Source organism: Chionomys nivalis, chromosome 23, assembly GCF_950005125.1.
Source record: "Chionomys nivalis chromosome 23, mChiNiv1.1, whole genome shotgun sequence".
In the NCBI taxonomy this organism is placed as follows: Eukaryota; Metazoa; Chordata; class Mammalia; order Rodentia; family Cricetidae; genus Chionomys; species Chionomys nivalis.
In genome coordinates, this window is record NC_080108.1 from 25,712,652 (window position 1) to 25,733,654 (window position 21,003).

Below are 21,003 nucleotides of genomic sequence, written 5' to 3' on the forward strand. Positions count from 1 at the left end.
GGCCTTAATTAGCTAAGCAACAGAGTTGTTCTATATTTTAAATTTAAGTCCAACATCCATCTTAAATTACTTTTGGTACAGCATGGTGTTTGGGGCAGGACTCACTTCTGTATGTCACTGCTCCTCACATACTGCTGAGATTATTTACAAACAACTGGATTATCCCCTCCCTTGTAAGACACCAGTTGATTAAAACGACATGCAAACCAGTTGGTCAAATTTGTATGGATGTGTTTTTGAGTTTGTTCGTTCTCTCACACACTCCCCCCAGCTAAGGGATGGATCCTAGATCCCTCACACAGGCTAAGCCAGGATTCTATCGCTAAGATAGATGCTGTGGTCTATTCCATTGGCCTGTATGTTCTCCCATACCCAACACTACAGTCTGAATTACCGCTGCTGTGAATTAAGTCTGATTACCGAGGAGGGTGGGATGTTTTCAGAATTGTTTTGGCTGTTCTAAGGGCCATACTTTCCCAAACCAGTTTTAGAATAAGCTTGTTGATATCGCTAAACAAAACTGTGTCTTCTATATTGTTTGGGTTATTTAGATGCGTGTTATTTAGGTTAAAACAATGTGAAGATTTTGCTGTTTATCTCTGCTATGGGTTCCCAGTTTAATTCCACAGCCATCACGGACTGTAGCCCACGACTTTAGGCTTTTGAAATGTTTGGGGATTTGGTTTATAGTTCATCACGTGGTCAATTCTGGTAAAGTTTTCGAGGTGCACTTGAAAATAATCTGTATTCTGCAGTTATGGAGTGGGCTATCCCATATGTGGCAGGTGACTTTTATTAATGTCATTGTTCAAATCTTCCATTCTTACTGGTTTCCCTCTGTCCTATCAGATACCGAGAGAGGTGCTCAAGCCAGCCAACTGTGGTTATGAATTTGTTTCATCCTCCTTTTAATTCTGGGACAATGTTCTTCGTATATATTTAGCATCTCCTGTCAGGTGGGCTTTAAATATTACCTCGGTGGATCCATCTCCCCTCCCTATTTACTGCTCTCCTTACCCCACTTTGATATTAGAATATTTATAGCAACTTTTAGGATGATAGTTTGCACATTGTCTCTTTCTCCTCTGTCTTTTAGCTCTTGGTGTGTGTGTGTGTGTGTGTGTGTGTGTGTGTGTGTGTGTGAGAGAGAGAGAGAGAGAGAGAGAGAGAGAGAGAGAGAGAGAGAGAGAGAGACTGATGGAACCTAGAACTTCATACAGGTAAGTGCCCTAACTCACTGAGCTTTACTTTAGACAGGATGTTTCTAATTTGGCCAGGCTGGCCTTGAACTCACTCTGTCCCCCAAGCAAACTAGCAAATTTGTGCTTGTCTTTTCCTGCCTTGGCATTCAAGAATCAGGGATTACAGGCCTTCATGAGCAGGCCTGGCTTTCAACATTTCTTTTTACCCAATATTTATACTGCATGTCTTCAAATCAATATATTGTTGAAATGTGATCAATGAAATGAAATAAGCAACAGGTAGTCTGAAAAATATAACCTGGAGCCCCAATTTTCTATCCAGTGCTTCCCGATACGCTCCTGTTGAAATCCCCGTCACAGCTGCCATCGTAGGTTTGCGTCACCTGCTGCTCTTTCTCCTTTCCTGCCTCACTAAGCACTCGGCACCACTGCCTTGCCCTGCTTCTGAGTACGAAACTGCTACCCGTAATAAACCAGCGGCGCTGCACTGCTCTCTGAGGATGAGGACTCTGCTCAAGTGGAGATTTGTTTCTCATCCCAGGAGTATCAGGAACTGCAGCAGGCAGGCAGCAAACTTTTAAGTGGCATTTTTAAAGCTTCATGGACAATTTTGATGGACAGCATATAATCATCCTACAGCTTTTGATGGCAGATATGGAAAATATGGCCATAAAAATTTCTTTAGGGTCTACCTATTATCTGTTTTCTTTCCCTTTTTGCACACATGCAATGTGAGTGTGTGTGTGTGTGTGTGTTATGTTCATGTGCAAGTAAGCATGGAAGGCACCATGTGTCCTGCTTGGCCACAGTATAGCTTAAGACAGGGTCTCTCGCTGAATCTGAAGCTACAATGGTGGACAGCAAAGTCCCAGCAATCCTCGTTTCTGTACCCCTCCTCCTATCCCCTCTCCCAGCATTGGGGTTACAGGTACACACAGCCATGACTAGCCTTTCTTTACATGGGTGCTGGGGATCTGAACCCACTTTGCTACCTCCCCAGTTTTCTTAACACTTGTGCTGTGTTACACATGACCCAGGGGCTATCCCTTTAGGCTCCAAATGGCTCTCTGTCTCAGCCAGCAAGTTCAGTCTTATAGGCACAACAATAAACATATGTCTTCATGTGTCTGAGATGCCTAGATTTAGACGTGCAAAAGGCCCCAAAAGCTGACCCTCTACCCTGTCAGGTTAGGGCTTTGCCAGCTGGAATCCCAAGGCCTGCAGGATAAATGTCTGCACAGGATCCCTTCTTTGAAGCCTGCCTCACAATTCCAGCAGGATCTTTCCAGAAAACGGGTGTGCTCCTTATAGATCTTTAGTTCTCTCTCTGAGGCCACACAATGTGTGCGGAAACTACTCAGTCATCACGCACTGGGGGTTCGTTTCCATTTTATTGTAAGTCACTGTGGTTTAGAAGTTTACAAAGTCACCTTGTATGGTTCCGAACCCTTGTTCACCACAGGAAAGGGGGTCACCACAGGAGCCCCCAAATACTGTTGTAGAGTGCACCTCTACCTCTTCTGAAGTATAGTGCTTTGACCTATTTGAGAGCTGAAATTAACATATCAGGTTTACCTTCCACGGTTAAACGCAGAAAAAGAAGTTTGAAGGTACATCAATAAACCATGTTTCACTGTAAGCAAGAAAAGGTTCTGCAGTGAAAGAAAACCAAAATAAATCTAGGAAAAATACTTTGTTAACTGGACACATAAAAAATTTTTTAGTGTGACCTTCCACCAAAGAAAGAACAATAAACCAACAGCTATGCCCTAAGGTGAGTAGAGACATTATACACACAAGATCACATCACAGATAGAACACACATGGTGGTGTGCTCAGAAAAACAAACACTAATTTGAGATTTGTTTTTCTGTTTCTCCTACAATCCTTTAACAAGACATTTTGATGGGAACAGAATTCGGAAGAGTTTCTGTCTGTCTGCTTGTTTTTGCTTAGCCTAAAGAGTTTAAAACACACCATTTTTTTACAATGAAAACTGAAACTCTCAGACCATTCAATGTGACAGGACTCTTGCTATGGAGGGTGCCTGGTGGCCTGCTGGCTGCTTCATTGTTCAACAGTCAGATTGTGGCTTCCTCTTTATACTCTTCCAAGAATTCCCTCAGAGTAAGAATCTCCCATGTCTGCCACCCTGGAACTGGCTTCCAGAGTGGTATGGCTCAGTGAGCAACCTCACTTGGGTCCCACTCTTCTCAGAGGCTTCAAAGGAACCATCACAGCCCATGGCATCGCTTCAGGCTGGAGGAAGGGCTTAGGGCCAGCAGCACAGGGCAGCTTCCCAGTAATGCTCCCTTCCCTTGGTCCAGGACCCTGCCAGGAGGGCTCTGGGGTCATCTAAGTACTCCTGGGGGCAACACAGTTATCAGTCCAAATGGAAACAGACTTCTGGGTGTTTGTATCTCTGCGTACCTTATACGCTAAGAGCCATTTTTAATGGGTTCTCTTCACACCAGCTTCAGCTAGGGTTATTTCTTTTGCCAAAGCTGGGATCATAGTGCACTAAGGGCCACCAACCGACACCTGCAGGAGACACAGGTACCCCACTTCTATGGTCTCCCTTGCTCCTTACTCCAGCCCTGTGAGGTAGTAGAGCAGATCCAGTAGAGGCCCAGTGGAGAGAGGAGGCCCTGGGGAGGGAAGCACCTAGGCCCCACGGTGGCCCGTGAGCCCCGGAAGCCTGTCCTCTCCTGCGGCTCTGCAGCTGCCCTCTTGCCACGTCAAACACACTTTTGGAAGACGAGGTGCTATGTAACCAAACACCCGGAGAAAGTGGGTTTCCTGGGCAATTGCCAAACCACCCTGAACAAGGGTGAGATGAGAAGGTGAGAGAGTTCAGACAAAACGAGTTCTTGAGAGGTCAACCCTGCCTCAGATTCTGTAAGGAGGGAACACCTGCCTGGAGAAATCTCTGCACTCCACGGCCAGCCTGAGCCCAGCTGCTCTGAAACCCACGGGAATTCCACTTTTGAACATTTTATCACAAGGCAGGATGACTGAGTTGGAGGCCAGCTTGGGCAACATAAGAAACTTCATCTAAAATGAAACAAAATAAAGTAAAATAAAATAAGAAGGGAAAACAGGTCACTGTGTGTCCACAGCAGTGGGCTGGAGAGCAGACTTCCAACGTCCTGGCGGCATACTATGCCATGGAGTTCCAGAGCTTCAAGCTAACGGGTGTGCTGACCATTGGGAATGAGATGGCTGTTGGTCCCAAGGCCATTCTTCAGATACTCCCTCCCTTTGCTGTTGGTGTCCTCCTCATTTTCCTCCTCCTCCTCCTCCTCCTCCTCTTCTTCTTCATTATCACTTCTCACATCCTGAATGCTCTAGGAAAGGAAAGAATGGGTCATGAGTGACAGCCTTCTGGAATGACGCATACAGGTCTAGGTTCGAAAACTGCTTCCATCAAAGAGCCCTGCTACCCACAGGACCAGCCTTCACAGAGGCACGCCAGAGCGCGAGTCAGAGACAGACGGTAAAGACTGAAAAACGTGGGGCTGGAAAGCAGGCCCAGCAGTTTAGAACACTGTGACTCTTGCAGAGGACCAGGGTTCCATTCCCAGTGCCTACATGTTGGCTCACAGTCATCTGTAGCTCACTTCCAGGGGATCCGATGCCTTCTTCTGGCCTCCATGGGCACCTGACACACATACACGGTACACATAAGTATGAACCTATATGAAGGCAGAGTATTTGTAACAAAATCAATCTAAAACTGTTTTAAAAATAAAAATTTGATTATGGCGACCTGAGTTTGATGCCCAGGCCCCACATGGTAAAAGGAGAGAACTGACTCCATGTTTTCCTGGATCACACATGCCCACCATGGTACACATCCACACATCAGTGTAATTTTAAAACATCCATTTTGTTAATAATATATGAATTTTTTCTTTAGAAAGCAATCATTAAACAAAAGCCTCATCTTGGGTATGGTCTCTTTCCCTTTGAGTTATTGGTCAAGAGGTCCCAGATCTGAAAAGTACAAACTATCGCCATTGTACTTAGTTGTCCACAGAATTTGTGGGTAAGACCCCATTGTTGAAGACAATATACACTACAGTCACAGGATTGGGAAAACCCCGTCTGGTTCTGATCTGGAGGCTTCCTCCTGGAAGGTCAGCTTTCATAGTGTTGCAAGATGCTAGGCAGGATACCAGGGAAAAAGACAGCAAAAGACTTGCCTGAACTACAAGAACAGTTTCTCTGGCAAGATGCTAGGTGCTCATCAGTGCACTAGTGACCTGAGTGTCTTGTTGGGGGAGGGGGCAACAACTATCTGATTGGATTTAAAGGTGCTTAACAGGAAGAAACTCAAGCTTGCTACTGTAAACTTGGCAAAAGATGCATGGCTAAGGGGAGAACCCACTACTATCATCTTGCCAAGTTGATAGAGTAGCCCCCTGCCTTCTAAATATTTATTCTTAAACCCAAAGATTAGCCCAGCTCACATACCTTTCCAGATAGGCTTCTTTTTGCAGTGGATGGAGGTTAACTCAGAAACCCACAAATGATCAAAGCACAGGGGATAAGTGCCTGTGGAAAGCTCACACACGAACAGGACATCTATATCACATGTCCTCTCTGCAGGGCTCAGGGACTATCATAGAACTGACTGTGGAATGCTCACACGAACAGGACATCTATATCACATGTCCTCTCTGCAGGGCTCAGGGACTGTCATTGAACTTACTGTGGAATGCTCACACGCAAACAGGACATCTATATCACATGTCCTCTCTGCAGGGCTCAGGGACTATCATAGAACTGACTGTGGAATGCTCACACGCAAACAGGACATCTACATTACAGGTCCTCTCTGCAGGGCTCAGGGACTGTCATAGAAGAGGGTATAGAAAGGCTCTCAGAGCCTCCGGTGAGAGACAAGGGTCTTCTGGACCTGACGGGCATCGCACTCACGAGCTCTAAGTAGCTGTGGCTGCTTGCATAAGACCTGCACATGATCTGCCTAGACAATATTCCAGCACGGATGGGTGATGGGGCTCACAAAGATCCACACTTAGTTGAGAAGCAGTAGGTGGCTGCCAAGGAAGAAAAAGTCAGTTTTCCTTAGGGGCAAGGTCCTTAATAATTTACCCATGCTACAGTGGACAGTCCTACATCCATGTGTATACAGGCAATACTAATAGACGCAGTGGGTTTGGATGGATGGGTAGATAGGTATAGGTGGAGGGGAGGGAGAGAAAAGGAGGGGGTAGAGAGAGAGAGGACATGACACTAGGAGGGAGAGAAAGGGCAAGGAGCTAAAAGGAGTTGAAAGGGGGAATGAGGGGTAGACTTGATTAAAATATATTAATAATATTTGAAGAAAAATGAAGATAAAAATAAAAGGAAACAATGTTTTTTCTAAGTAAAGCTTTAGTCACTGGGCATTTAGTTGTCATGAAGGCACAAGTATCTGTCAGACATGTTTTGTCACGTGCACACTTCATATGTCAGTGTACGAAGTTGGTGGAAATGTCTTTCATTGCTATGCTTTTATGGTGGATGCAGCATTGTGCTATTGTTTGAAATTATGTTTTGCGGTGGATTACAACACTTAGGCTAATAAAGGCTTATGAGTCTGGTAGAATCGAGAATCACTGACTCTGTAAGTCAGAGACCAGACAGGACTCCTGTGGATTTACTGATAGGCGCTGCGAGATTAATGTGCAGGTTCTTGTGTGCGATACAAGATCCAATAATAAAGACTGAAAAGTCTGCTGTTCAAATATTAATGATTTTACATGTGACATCTTTAGTATAACTAACAGTATTGCCTTTCAAAGGGCTTTCGAAGGAGCAGACTGGACTGAGCAGTACATATGAACAGTAAAATTCCCCATCACAATCATTGTACATAGGAACCATAACCTTGATTTAATAGACAGGATTAATGTTGGTGAGTATAGGGGAGAGCTGGGGCAAGGAAGTGACTTTAACAAAGCCACCACACAGCTTGGAGCCAGACAGGGCACAAACACGATACTCTACAGTCCCCTGCTGGACAAGCTGGGTGGTGTAAGTATTGGGACAGAAAGTGGACCCAGGAGGCCTGTGCCCCAGCTCTGAGGGAGTCAGCCTTTCCTCCCCGCCTGGGCACTGGCTGTCTCCTCACCCCTCCTCACACCCATTCTGACCTTGCCCTTGGTACCATCAGGGTTGGCTTTTAGGCAAAAAATTAAAAATGTGAAAACATTCCCTAATAAATGATTTTTATTAGGTTAGACAACCACTGTCATGTTCATTATATTTCAATGAAAATGGTTGTTCATCCCAGTATGGTGGAGCATGCCTTTAATTCTAACACTCAGGAGGCAGAGGCAGGTGGATCTCCGTGAGTTCAAGGCCAGCCTAATCTACAGTGCAAGTTCCAGGATAGCCAAGGTTATGTAATGAGACACTGTCTCAAGCAAACAAACAAACCACTGAAGAGAAGCATTCAAGGTTTCAGAGATGGCTCAGTGGTTAAAGCACTTGCCAAGTAACCCTCATGATCTCAGTTCGGATGCTCCAAAGCCTGCTCAAAGCCCGAAGCTAACTAGTCTGCTACCTCCATGTTCCTATGGCAAGATCGGAGTCCCCCGAATCTTGTGGGCCAGCCAGCCTGGCTTATGCAGCGGACCTTGTCTCAAACAAGGTGGAAGGTGAGGGTGGACACCTGAGGTTGTTCTCTGACTTCCACATATATGCTGTGGTGCGCACGCTTACACACACACACACACACGCAACACAACATACACTAGCACATATACACGCATGCACATACACACACACACACGTGTTCAAGATTTAGGGGTAGATTTTGTAGCTTATTAATGATTTATTTACAAGGTCCCACCTGCTAATACACTGGCTAAGGGATGCTAGAGAAATAGAACTCTTCTAATGAGCTGGAGTTAGAAAAGCTAAGATAAGGCCCACGGTCTATATTCTAGGAACTAAGTCACAACTGCGAAGCCTTCAGGCAACTAAAATACCTAATAGAAACACAAATCCGACAGGAGTGTACCCGTATGGTAAAGATCAGTGTTCTAGACGCTACCTATGTGCTTTGAGAGTCAATGCTTGCCATGCATCCTTGGAATCAACCAGCTCCATTGGTTTCACCATGCTTCTCACTTGTTGCCTTTCAACTCACATGCCGGCTTCTATGTTTGGCTACTAGAACTTGTCTCATGCAGATTGGTGGCCTTGGACCGTCTACAAATCACTAAATGCCCAAGAAAGGGTAGCATATACAGAAGAGTGGAGGGTGGATCTGTGCGTCGGCAGCCACGCGGCTGTGGGGACTCTGCACGGAGCCTATGCTCACCAAAGCCTACAGGCATGTGCTCCTCCTCTGCCACCCCCACCCCAAGGCCTTGGCAATCCCCACTAAAGACGTTCTATTGCTATTCTGTTGATATTCTGACCATTGGGGATCACTTGCTCCTAGAATTAGCGAAAATCATTCTAGCATTAAGTTGGCCTTTCTCCAAAAATGGTCTGGGTTCTTTATAATAAACCATTATCCTCATTCCACAATTTTAAGATGGATGAAAATCAATTCCACCAGGTCTTTTAACTAGTTCCCTGCCAACAAGCCCTCTGTCCTCAGAAAAGGCCCAGGAGAAGTGTGTGGTGAGGAAGGAGCCGCTGGCTTCATGAACTGAGCTCTGTGGTCCTCACATTACCAACTAGGACCAGTTTCTGGCAGATGTATTAACTGGGCACACGCCGTGTGGGCAGAGAGGGCTTGCATTCAAAGGACAGACCAAACATGAAATAATAGTCATTATGAAGAAAACCCAAGGACAAGGTGGGAGCATCCCATACGGTAGCAGAAAGAGAAAAATCTGAATTTGACCTTCTTGCTTAAGTTCTATCCGAAACAACATTGTTCCTTACAGAAGCAGGGGCATAAAGATGAATGCACTCAAGACTAGCTCATTCTGAGACCTGAGAGTCAAGTTCCAGTCTTGGGCATGTAAATGTCCAATTTCCCCCAACAACTCGTTGAAGAGACTGCCCTTTCCCTACTGAGTGGTCTCCAGGACTCGCTAGCAGAGTTGTGTGCCCAGAGTGTGGGGGGTTTCTGTGCCCTCTGACACCACGGATGTGTGCCTCTGCTGCACGTGGTCTCATGTCTGCCTTCCCAGGTGTATGTCTGGGGTAAATCTGGAAATATGGAGTAACATCTCCAGTTTTGCTCTTTTCAAGGTACTTAGCTGCAGCATTTTGACGGACATGGCCTCAAGAATGACCTGGTCAAAGTTCCTTATCTGCAGAAGGGGAAAAAACCCAGGCAGCTTTTTTTGTGCTGGACCTTGTAAACAAAATGCTTTCTCTTCAGGTTCAGGGGCAGAGACAAAAGTTTCTTTTATACAGCTCCAACTCACTGATGTAAAGTAGGAGGCTTTTATTTTCTTAAATTATGAACAAAACCAAATGAAGTTATAATCAAAATTTCATTTAGCTGTAATTTAATTATTGAACTATTAAATTATAATCTGTTATTTGATTATTTCTAATTCCTGAAGCAATTCTTTCATTTTACAAAGACTTAGAGACTTTTGCCAATGAGCTTCAAAGATTAGTTTTAGGGCTTGACAGACCCTGAATGGTGTCTTCATTTTCTAAAGTTGATAAAAACTAGAGATTTCAGGCCCTTCCTGGTGACATAGCACAGTGACAGCACAGCCCTGAGCATACTGGGGAGCAGCATCTGGTTTTCCCTTCCTTCCTTCCCTCCCTCCCTCCGTCCCTCCCTCCCTCCGTCCCTCCCTCCGTCCCTCCTTCCCTCCCTCCTTCCTTTCCTTATTTCTTTTCTTTCTTTCTTCCTTCCTTTCTTTTCTCCTCTCTCTCTCTCTCTCTCTCTCTCTCTCTTCAAACTACACAAACAAAAAGCACAGGGTCTCTGCACAGCCTTTAGAGGATCTAAAACAGATGACAACACCAGCCTCTGGGGATCATCAGCTAGTGATGGGGATAGAATGACTTCACTAAATAAATACACTTTGCTCTGGAGATTAATGCTTAGAATTACAGTACTTTCTAAACGGCAATACTGTGCCTACTCAAAGTTTCTCACCCCTACCCTACCTGAGCAGAGACAAGCAGGAACATTTTCAACAGAAAGAACAAATCTCCTGGGATTTAAGGCAGGAGAGTATCTTGGCACAACAGGATGAAACCCAGAAGCTTTGTTTTAAAATGTAAATGGTGCAGTTAGTTCAAATATTAGTTTTCACAATTTCCAAAACAAATCCATAGAATCCACATATGCTATTGAGAATGGGAGACTCAGTCCTGACAGGAAAGCAAAGGGTGTGAGTAGGCAGACTGAAGAGGGCACAGCACCAAAGACTGACAAACTGCACAAGGCGCTTGCTCATGGAGGAATGCAGCCATACAAGGTGAAGCCTCTGTCATCAAACTGGCAATCATGGGAAAGTATGGTTAAAAAACAAAAAAACAAAGCAAGTTGAAGAGGATGAAAGGAAGAAGGAAGGAGAAATCTCCTACATGGGTCTTGAAGCATCCATTGGTAGCATCCAGGAAATATGCCTGGCAAAGCCAGTTGAGGAGTCCACAATCACACCCACAAAGAAGCTTGCCAATTTGAGTAGTGAGGAGGCGTGCGAAGGACAGGTGCAGGGTCTGTATACTAGAGAACTTGTGGAAAATTTAAAAACACAATGTCTGTGCTTATATACAAACACGGTCACCACACAAACCCACGGGTGGAAACACACTGCCCTCAAGAGTGCATACCTCTTCAGGGGGGGGGGGGACAGGAAGAGTCGGAACACACTGGAATGAACTAACCTATCTGTCTTTGCTATTTTCTCCTGAATAGTTTCATTGCGTCCGTAGCAGGCATTCAGTTATCTATTCAGTGAGTAAGTGAAGAAACGAATCTATAACCCAGCAAAACTTAAGCACCATTTCAGTGTAGATGAATTAGAAATTCATATCCAAAACAGGGACCTGTCCTCTGGGCTTCAAATTCAAATATTCAAGCTAGCCAGTTTCTCAGCTGTCCAACAACCTCATCAAGTTCTTTGTTCTTCAGTCAGCTGCACTCAGATGGGTGCTTTGATCCAGGCCCTGCAATCATCAGCTTTCCAGAAATGGTCTCAGACACTTCCAACCTCTATCAAATCTCTATGGCCAGGTCTCAGCTCCAGAACTGGCCTGTGGCCTTTCGATGGAGTAGTACAGCAGTCAGCTGAGCTGAGGCCTGGCTGAATGTGTTTTGGTCCCTCAACACCTACGGATCTGCAGACCTTGGCAGTCGGACAGACACTTGGACACTTCCTGCTGGACACTGTCACTTCCCTATCTCTGAGGAGCAAGGATGCTATTGTTGGCAAGGTTTCCGAATAAGGAAAATTCCAAAATATCGTGCCCGGCCATCATTTGAAGCTGATCTATACCGGAAATTCCCAACCCAGGAGCCAAGGAAGGGGTAAAGGCGATACTGAATCATTAGTCCCCTGGGCACCTAAAGTTGTTGTGCTCATTTCTTTCTGCTTTGGGTGAGTGTGTCCCACCTCAGTTTACTCCAGTGTGCCAGATGCGTGTAATTTTCAGGACCATGGGTGAAGGCTGGAGCTACAGTCTTGGGCTCTGACTATGGGCCGAATGGAGCTGTTTCAGTAAAAAGAAACCTTGACCCATTTTCTTCTATGAGGAATCTCTCATAAATGTACCAGCTAGCCTTGGAGACAAGAAGCTGTGTGGCAAGCAGCTGGATCCTGAACTCCCTGCAGCCAGCAAGGGGCATGCATGGAGGGGCAAGTGAGAGTGGCTAGCACCAGCGTGCCTGGCTCTGCATAAGACCCAACAAGGTGACCTGGCATTTAAGTGGCAGCAGCAGTGAACAGTGGGGCAAAGAGCATTTCAGGCAGAAGAAACAGCTTGTATGCAAAGACGATCCAGGCCATGGTTTCAGATTCACTTCAAAGTTCAACAGGAAGTCATCGGGAAGGAGTGTTCACTGTATCAGGGACTTGTCAGTGACAGGACAGAGGACGCACCTGTCTCCAGTGAACTACAAGCTCCAATGAGGGGACTGCTGTATTTAGAATAGCCATGTGTAGTTTTGAGTGGAATGGAGCCTTTCTTGGTTCTTGGTTGGCTAAACTTGGGGAGGAGGGGCTAGGGTCCTGAAAACTCAGTGGTCATCAAAGCCACAGGCCAGTACCTTCTAAGTTTGATGTCTTATTCCAAGAGGAATAAGGAAATTCAGATAAGAAAAACTAAAGCAAATGTAGATTTATTAAGAAAGAGGAAGAAAGAACTCCTAAGACTGAGAAGGTTCCAAGGGAGAGAGGTACTCCTGCGCTGCCTGTCAGGGTCTCTTATGTGCTGTATGGTGGCAATGGGGTGGGGAATGAAGTATCTCAGTTGGTGTTGATCATCTTGGTGGGTGTATTGTGGGCCAAGCCAGTAAGAAATGTGTATACCCTATGCAGGCTCAAGCAGAGCGTTGTTAATCCATTAAGGGAGTTCTGTATGGCGCACGGCCAGCTCAGGAGCCATCACGCGCTTGCTTACTGGCTTAAGGAAGCTGGCTCCTGCGCCACTAGCACTGTTTGCTGCAGAGTGGAAACTATTAGAGATTCAGGGTGGTCACAGGAGGAAGAAATGCTAGTGACCCGGAGTGTAGTGGTGTCACGTGAGATGTAGGAGGAGGGTTACATATGAAGAGCATTCTTTGGAGAACTCTGGGATTGAAAGGGACCTTGAAGGTATCCAGCCTAGTTTCTATCTGAAGCTTCTGTGTTCTTCAGGAAAACCCGAGCAAAAGATGTGCCTAGCCCTGCCCATGGGTCACCAGGCACCACCAGTACCTGCTTTGTTTCTCGTGTGTGTGTGTGTGTATGTGTTTAAATAACAGTACTGAAATATGTCTCCTTGCAGTTTCTACTCATGATTTCAAGTCCCACCCCTTTGGGTTAGCTGGGAAAAAAATTGTACACTTATTTCAAACATTTGTTATTTTTTAAATAGCTAAAGATGGTTAATTCCTCTCCCAGTTGTGATTTGGCCACAGAGCATCCTCAAGGGCTCCTAATGCAAAGAAAGCGGCCTCTGAGTACACTGCTGGCAAGAGGTCTTGCAACCTTTGAGGGTGTGGCTACAGAGGGTGGGGAGGTCCTCCCAGTGGCTGGTCTCAGACTTTCAGTTGTTAAACCATAAGCTAAAGAAAGTTCTTTCTTCCCCAAGAACCCAATCTTGGGCACTTGTTAAAGCAATGGAGAACACACTCACACCCTGTTCCTTCTTTTGCTCCTCACATGACACAGTAACCACCCTTGCATTGCACAACACATGGAACACAACCTCACCTCTCAGTTACTCCTAGACACTCAATCCTCTTCATCTCTACTAACTGATTAAAATCACATCGGAGTAGTCATCCTTCTGCCTTAATTTCTGGCATAATTTTTTAGTACATTTTGATTCAAGAATGTATAGGATTTATTAATTATACATGTTATGTCTATTAGTTAAGACCTGATCGGTATTTCTCAGAAATATCTTCCAGAAAACCAAACCAAATAAACTTACCATGAAAAAGCAGCAACAACAAAACAACCCACACATCTATGCAACAGATAGGATGCTCACCCCCAGCAAATGAGTCATCTCTGCTGCAGGGCTCCCTCACGCTCAGGGTTTGACATCTGCAGTCACGGCTTCAAGTAAGATCATAGCTGTGCTTTTGAAGCGCTGTAACTAAACTCGGGGCTTGGAAATCTGTGGCTCTGCAGTACTGTCAGGAGCCCGGGAGGCTGTAATGACTCATAGTGTCCCACTGTTTTGTGAATGACTCCATGTCTCAATCCGCACTTGGCAGTGAAACAAAGAAGACTATAATAAGCATTTTATGCTATTTTAAAAGCAAACTCAGCTTTCACTGTATGAAAAAAAAGAAACACATTCAGTCAAAGAGTTCAATTTTCCAAGCTACTAGCAAAATGCCTCCCTTTTTGTTATATTAATTCTCATTATCCAAGTTGACAAGGTCACAGGAAAACAGACTGTTGCATTTTTGCTTTTTATATTTCTCCATGCTGGCACTCCACTAAATTTAAATTGGGTTCTTTCAACCCAGGCCACAAATGGACATTTTCTTTTTGGTGATGTGGAATTTTCTAGACCAATGCTTCCCAAACTTGATGTGCACACAAATCATCTGTGGCTGTGGAGGCTCCATAGATGTTTGGCCAAGAGGCTCCCAGTGAGTCCTGGGGTGCTGTGCTCTTAAGTCTTTGTAGCAAGGTTGTTTGCTAAGCCACAAACCCTCTCTAGATGGTTTTTCTCCATTGAAAGAAAATGTTGAAGCCAAGAGTCACCTGGACCCTTTTGAATTTCTATGAATTCAAATTATCTTGATTTCCTTAGTCCCTATACTTCTTATTAACTGCATAATCCACAAAAGCAATTCAAAATCTGTAAGTATGCTTCACTTTATATAATAAATGGTTCTAAAAATAATTTAATAAGTTAGTCAGAGTGGCTCACACCTGTAATCAGTAAGCTGAGGCAGGAGGATCATAGTTTTTATAGACAGTTTGGGCCACATAGGGAGTTCAGGGTTAGCCTTGGCTACAGAGTGAATTCAAGACTAGCTTGAGCTTGGGCTACAGGGTGAAACTGTCTCAAAAAGGAACAACAAAATCATCAGTTTCTAGAACGAATCCCACTCTTCACTAACTAGGAAAACTTGCTCTTTTACCATTCTGCTTTTCTGCACTCCGGCTGCATTCCGAGATTTTGTTGCTGCTGTTGCTATTAAGCAGAAATCCCTTCTGGAACAAGAAAGTAAGGATTTTGTCCAAAGGTCCATGCTTGGGAACTGCTGAAGGTGAGTCACAGCGGTACATACAGCTCCAATTTTAGGAAGGAGACCCAGGAAATGGAAGGACATCCAAGGACATCCACGGGCATCTCTTTGTGATGGAGGAGATACTATTCTCACTACTCAACCTAGGGGACTTTGCCTAGGATGTAAATTAGCCACTCCCTTGAAGGAGGAGACCGTCAAGGATCCCAGGGTCTGGGTCCTACCTCATAGGTCTTGTTGATTTAATTAGCCTGGTTTGGGGCCTGGCTGTAAGCATTCTTTGGTCAAAGTCTAACAGTCTTTCCTAGTGCATTGTAGTCCACAGGGCCAGTTCATCTGAAATTCTAGAATCCTCACGGTATGTGCAGCATACCTGATTCTACATTGTTCTTAAACAGGAATACATAAAAACCATGAACACCACATATCAGGGGCTGGGGCTGTAGCTCAGTGGTAGAGCATCTGTCCAGTATGCATGAAGCCCTGAGTTCTGTTTTCACTTCTTCAAGGAGAAAAAGTAAGGACTGACTGATTGATGACAGAGCTGGTAAGATGTTAAGAACTTCCCACAGCTGCCCGGAAGTCCTTGAGAGGCCCTCACAGATGACTGCTTGGGCCTCTGTCACACACGCTATGCTTTCCTTGGTTTTGAACACAAGATTTAAATAACAACTTGATCAAGCAAAGCAGAGCTTAGCCAGAAGTCATTCGTTAGCTTCCAAGTGGCCAACACCACACAACTCACAGAAAGGTAATGTGGCTGGAACACAGAAGCCCAGTATGCACGGACAGCATATGTCCAGATGTGTGCATCATCGGCAGCAGAGCAACAGAAAACACAAGTCTGGTTGTGTATTAGATCTTAAAAGGGAGCACAACTCCAGGCTCTGTATAAAACACAGAATCATCAGGGTGGGGCACGGGGACAACTCCAAAGTAGACCTTAGGAGCATGGCAAACACCATTTGCCTGCAGAAACAGCACTGGGATTGATGTAGGGCACCATGGTGATCTCTGAGGGTCTGCCATGTGCTTCTATGTGGTGAAGCCTTACACATCTGGGACACTGTCAGTACGGAAATACTGCTTTCAAGGCAGGGAGTAAGACATCTGTCACTAGAAACGACTCAGGCACAGAGGTTGATTTATTTGATGCCTTCTGGTACTGAAGAACAATGGTGGGACTCTCATTCCAGCTGCTCCCGCCTCTCCCCCAGAGCTCTGCTATAACAACAGCACAATCACCATTGCCATTTTCTGGAGTCAGAGAACATGGCTGAGAAGAAGAAAATTGCTTCACCAATCCCAGTATGTTCCCACAGCCCTCAGTGGGAGAAGGAAACTAGAAAGACGTGGAGACAAGCAGAATGGAAGTGCAGGCCAGGAAAAGCACAAGGAGAGTCAACCCCAAAGAGAAAGGGAAGCTGTCAATTCCAGGCTGGGGCTGCACTGCCCCACAGGCTACCTCAAACCGCAAGACGGTGATAACAGCGGCCATAGGGAAGCTTAAGGGAGAGAACTTGGTACAGCTAAGATATTATCAAAATTAATTTTGCCTCTTATTATTTTCTTACATCTTTAATCTTTTGCATGTATGTATATGTATATAAATGGTATGTGCGCATATATGTATAAGTATTCATGTGAGCATAGCCACACATATGGGTGCACATGTATGTGAAGACCTGAAGTTGATCTCCATGTGCCTTCCCTTTCCCTTTCCATTTTATTATTGATATAGGACCTCAAAATTAAGTCCAGAGCTTGTGGACTGTCTATCCTAGCTAGCCAGCTTGAATGGGAGGACCCCTGTGTATGTCTCCTGAGAGCTGGGATTACAGGCAGTCTCCATGTAGGCTGTCTGGCTTTTATGTGGGTTTTGGGATTCCAAAGTCTGGTCTTCACACTTGTTGGCCAAAGGGCTGTATGTACTAAACCGTTTTCTCCTTCTTATTACTTTTAAGCATTGTTATAATAAAATGTATGTGTAGCGTGGAATCTATGTTTATTGGACAGCATTGCCCTAAAGGGAAAAATCAGAAACAAAGAAAGAGCCACCCAACCATCGTACTTCACTGGAAACAGACACGCAGCCTCTGAATTATACAGCCATGTGTTTCTTAGAAGACAGCACTGTGACTTCTGATTCTGGCTGTCACAGGAGAGCGGTGATACACTGCCTTGCCTAGTTTTTTTTTTTTTTTCTAGTTTAAGCAACTAGAAAAGCTAAACAGGCACATTGAACAATTGGTTTTAGATTCAGCCCAGAAAACAGCTCACACTGAATCTTGGGAAAGGGAAATGAAGGAGAGTTCTACAGCTTCTTGCCTTCTTAGGTCCACTTTCCAAAGTGAAGCACAGCAAAGCCCCCACAGCCAAGCGGTATGGTTGCAATGTTACGGAAATATCTCTTACAGTCAAAGAGACTGGAACGTTTGTTGGACCTCACAGCTGAGTTAATAATATACCTTGAGGTCATATGAGACGTAAGGCTGCCATCCCACTGTGTCTCGGTCTATCTGTTTAACCTCCCTTTAAGGGAACAGTGTAACAACCAAACGTATGTGCCTTGAATTTCCCATGCAATCAACTCTTACAACTTAAGCTAATGTATAGCTGTAATAGCATAATATTACATAATGTGTACTCTTCCATGACCTGGCTCAATGTGTATGAGTGTTTTCCCTGCATGCATGTCTGTGCGCCATGTGCACGTGCCTGATGCAGGAGGAGGTCGGAGGGCATCAGATCCTCTGCAACTGGAATTATATAAAGTGTAGACTGGCACTTGTCGGAAACAGCAGATAGGCAGAAAGCAGCATTATAAAATAAAATGACTATCCACCATAAAGACTGGCAGCAGCTTTTGAATATTGATTGATAGTGACCAGGTAAGTTGAAGTCAATGACTTAATGCCTTGTAAAACTCTGTTAAAATTTTCTGTAAAGTATTTTATTCCTTCCCTATGTAATGCTTCAATAACAAAGGGAACACCCTTTGTTAGGGACAGACAGACAGACAGACAGTCACACAGTTCTCAAGGCTCTCAAGTATTCAAGTAGTCACAGATTCAGACTCATAGACAGACAGAAGACACAGGGGGAGCAAAGCAGGGAATAAATTCAAATTTGCCTACTCTTAATTAAATGACACCAAGGGGGAAATGCGTGGACTTCTGTCCTTAATGCATTCTTGGTGACATCACATTATTGGTGATGTGCATTTATTATTAATGCATTCACGCCCACTGCACAGAGGGCCGGTGAGCTGAGGAAGCCAAGCTGGAGTTCACTAAAGGCAGGAAGCAGAATTTTGTAAGGCTAATAGTGTGGCGAGGAGAGGCGGGAGCCGTGTGGGGAGAGAGCATGCCATCCAGAGCGCAGCGAGGTCTTTTTGGTCTTGTCTGTGCAGATGATGAGGAAACTCCTGGAGGCCAGGCAAGGTCTGGGCAGGCGGGACTTGGCAAAGCCAGCTGTGGAGGACTGTGATGTGATGTGCTGTCCTCTTCCTAGCTACAGGGAGAACTCCTGGGACATGAGCATCTAGGGGAATATTAAGGATTCAGCAGCCACAGACCACAGGTGGTTCTGGGCTCATCTTCCCAGCATCTATGTCTTCAAAAGATCACAGCTATTGTTAGCAATCAAGCTGCTTTCAAAAACAAAATTCAGCTCCATTTAAAGGAAGACAAAAAAAATCTAGCATCTAACAATTAAAAATTCAAAATGGTTAGTTTTGAACTAAAAATCACAAAATTTACAAACTTGGAAATATGGTGCATGCCCAGAAAGAAATTCAGTTAGCACAAACAGACCCAGAAATATGGAACCTGAAGGAAAGTTAAACTACTCTCAAAATTGTTCAAATAGTTATTGTAAGAGCTGGAGAGATAGCTCTCAGCAGTTAACAGCACATATTGTTCTTTCAGAGGACCTGGGTTCAATTCTCAGCACCACACAGTAGCTCACACTATATATAATTCTAGCTTTGGCGGATCTAATGCCATCTGAACTCCTCCTGACCCATGGGCCACAGATATACATGCAGGCAAAACATTCACGCACAGGAGAAAAATACATGTCATATATATTCATATATATATATGTACACACACATATGTTCTATTCAAGAAGGCAGAGGAAAATCAAATTAAAGAGAGTAATACAGTGGATATTATTTTAAAGCCTAAAATGAAATTTAGAGTGATAAAAACAAATATATGAAATAAAACCTTGCATTAGATAAGATTAATAACAGCTTAAATGCTCTAAAAGAAAGGACCAGAAGTATTAAAAACACAGTCATAGAAATTATTGGTAATGAAGCCCAGAGAGGGGAAAACCCTAAATGAACAGAGTGGCAGTGACCTGTGGCACACGTAGGTTGTAAATAAAGTCACAGGAGCAGAAGTGACAGGAGGAAGGACCATAGAAAAACTTGAGGGCTGGGATGTAGCTGCTGGAACCCTGCCCAGAAACTAGGCTCAGGGTCTGGTCCTCAGCACTGCAAGAAAACTATTTCTGAAACATGAATTTGATTTAAAAAAAATTATGAAGGTAACTGGAGGGTGGTGGCCCACACCTTTACCCCCAGCACTCAGGAGGCAGGCAGATCTTTGTGAGTTTGAGGCCAGCCTGGTCTACAGAGTGAGTTCCAGGATAGCCAGGGCTACACAGAAAAACCCTGTCTTGAAGAACTAAAAACTAAAAAAAAAAAAGAAAGAAAGAAAAAAAAAGAAGGCATAGAATAACCCAAGCTATATACTGTAGTGAAAAGAGGCCGTGGGCTGCTGATAAACAGCACTCTTATCAGAATACTATGAAGAAAGAGAGAGGTGGGGAACTCAGCATTCTAAATTCATCAAAGCAAACATGTTCAAACAAAGGAAGAAAGTAATTAATTTTATGTCAACAGAAGCTGCGAGAACCACTGATCAGAAGACCTGTACTTAAAACAAACAAGAACTTTCGTGCACAGAAAAGACTGTAAAAGAGCCCTCTGGTTCTTGGGGTTCCTCCTGGTATAGAGAAATGAAATTTTCTTGGCACTGGAACCCAGTTTGAGCAGGGAAAGCACAAGTCACATAGTGGTGCTGCCCAGAAGCCTTTTAGGAGCAAGGTTCTATTATGCCCCCTGTGGTGGCTGGTTCATGATGTGTTATCCTGGACTGCAGAACGCCATCTTGTCCAGAGTTATGTGCAGAAGGTAGCACATAGCCAGTGACATTCTAATGCTGGGCTTGCCTCAAAGGGGACACCTCTGAGTGGCTACTTAGTAGGTGCTTTCTGAAGAGTTGGCTGAGGCCTTTGTTGTAGGGCCCAGTCCAGTGTTCTTTGCTCTCTCACAGATGTGCAAGTACAGAATACCCCAAATGCTCATTTACACACACACACACACACACACACACGCATACACACAGGCACATACACACTCAACTGACGTTGTGTAAGTAAGAAAACTGCCTACAGCCTCCTGAACAGTTACACAGTTATCTTCCCCTCATCCTTCTCTTGACAGACGGGCCTTCTCAAAAGCCTGGAGTTCCTTCATATCCTCAGTCCATCTTCTCCTCACATTAGTGGCCAAGTGTGTCTGTTTGTTTCAGGTGTATTAGAGACAACCATGCAAGCATTACCTGGCACTTACTGGATAGTACCAGTTCTGACATTGGTGAATGTTTCTCTGTGGAAGCTGGGCCCTGGTGCAGGATGGCTCAGACACAGCTATGACAGAGGGTAGCCAATCCCATGGCTCTGAACATATAACTGTGTTTCCAGGTTCACATCAGCAAAGATGTGCATACTGGTTGTTGGGAACAACAGCAAGCCCACAGGCTGTGGAGTTACAGCCCGGAGTTGTTTTGCTTGGGATCTCCTGATCCCGTGTGTGGTAAGAAACCCCACTGCAAGAACACAGCCCCTCAGAGAGCCCAGAGCACC

General features: G+C 44.7%; 1 protein-coding gene across 1 annotated transcript in view; it reads right to left on the reverse strand.

Moving 5' to 3' along the window:
* Positions 1 to 4,055: 4,055 nt before the first annotated feature.
* The window catches only part of Cers3 (ceramide synthase 3), a 62,267-nt gene continuing 45,319 nt past the window's right edge, over positions 4,056 to 21,003 (reverse strand). Inside the window, exon 10 of the mRNA XM_057756495.1 lies at positions 4,056 to 4,549. Coding sequence (XP_057612478.1) covers positions 4,391 to 4,549 — 159 coding nt within the window. The 3' untranslated portion in view covers positions 4,056 to 4,390. The remainder of the gene's footprint in view (positions 4,550 to 21,003) is intronic.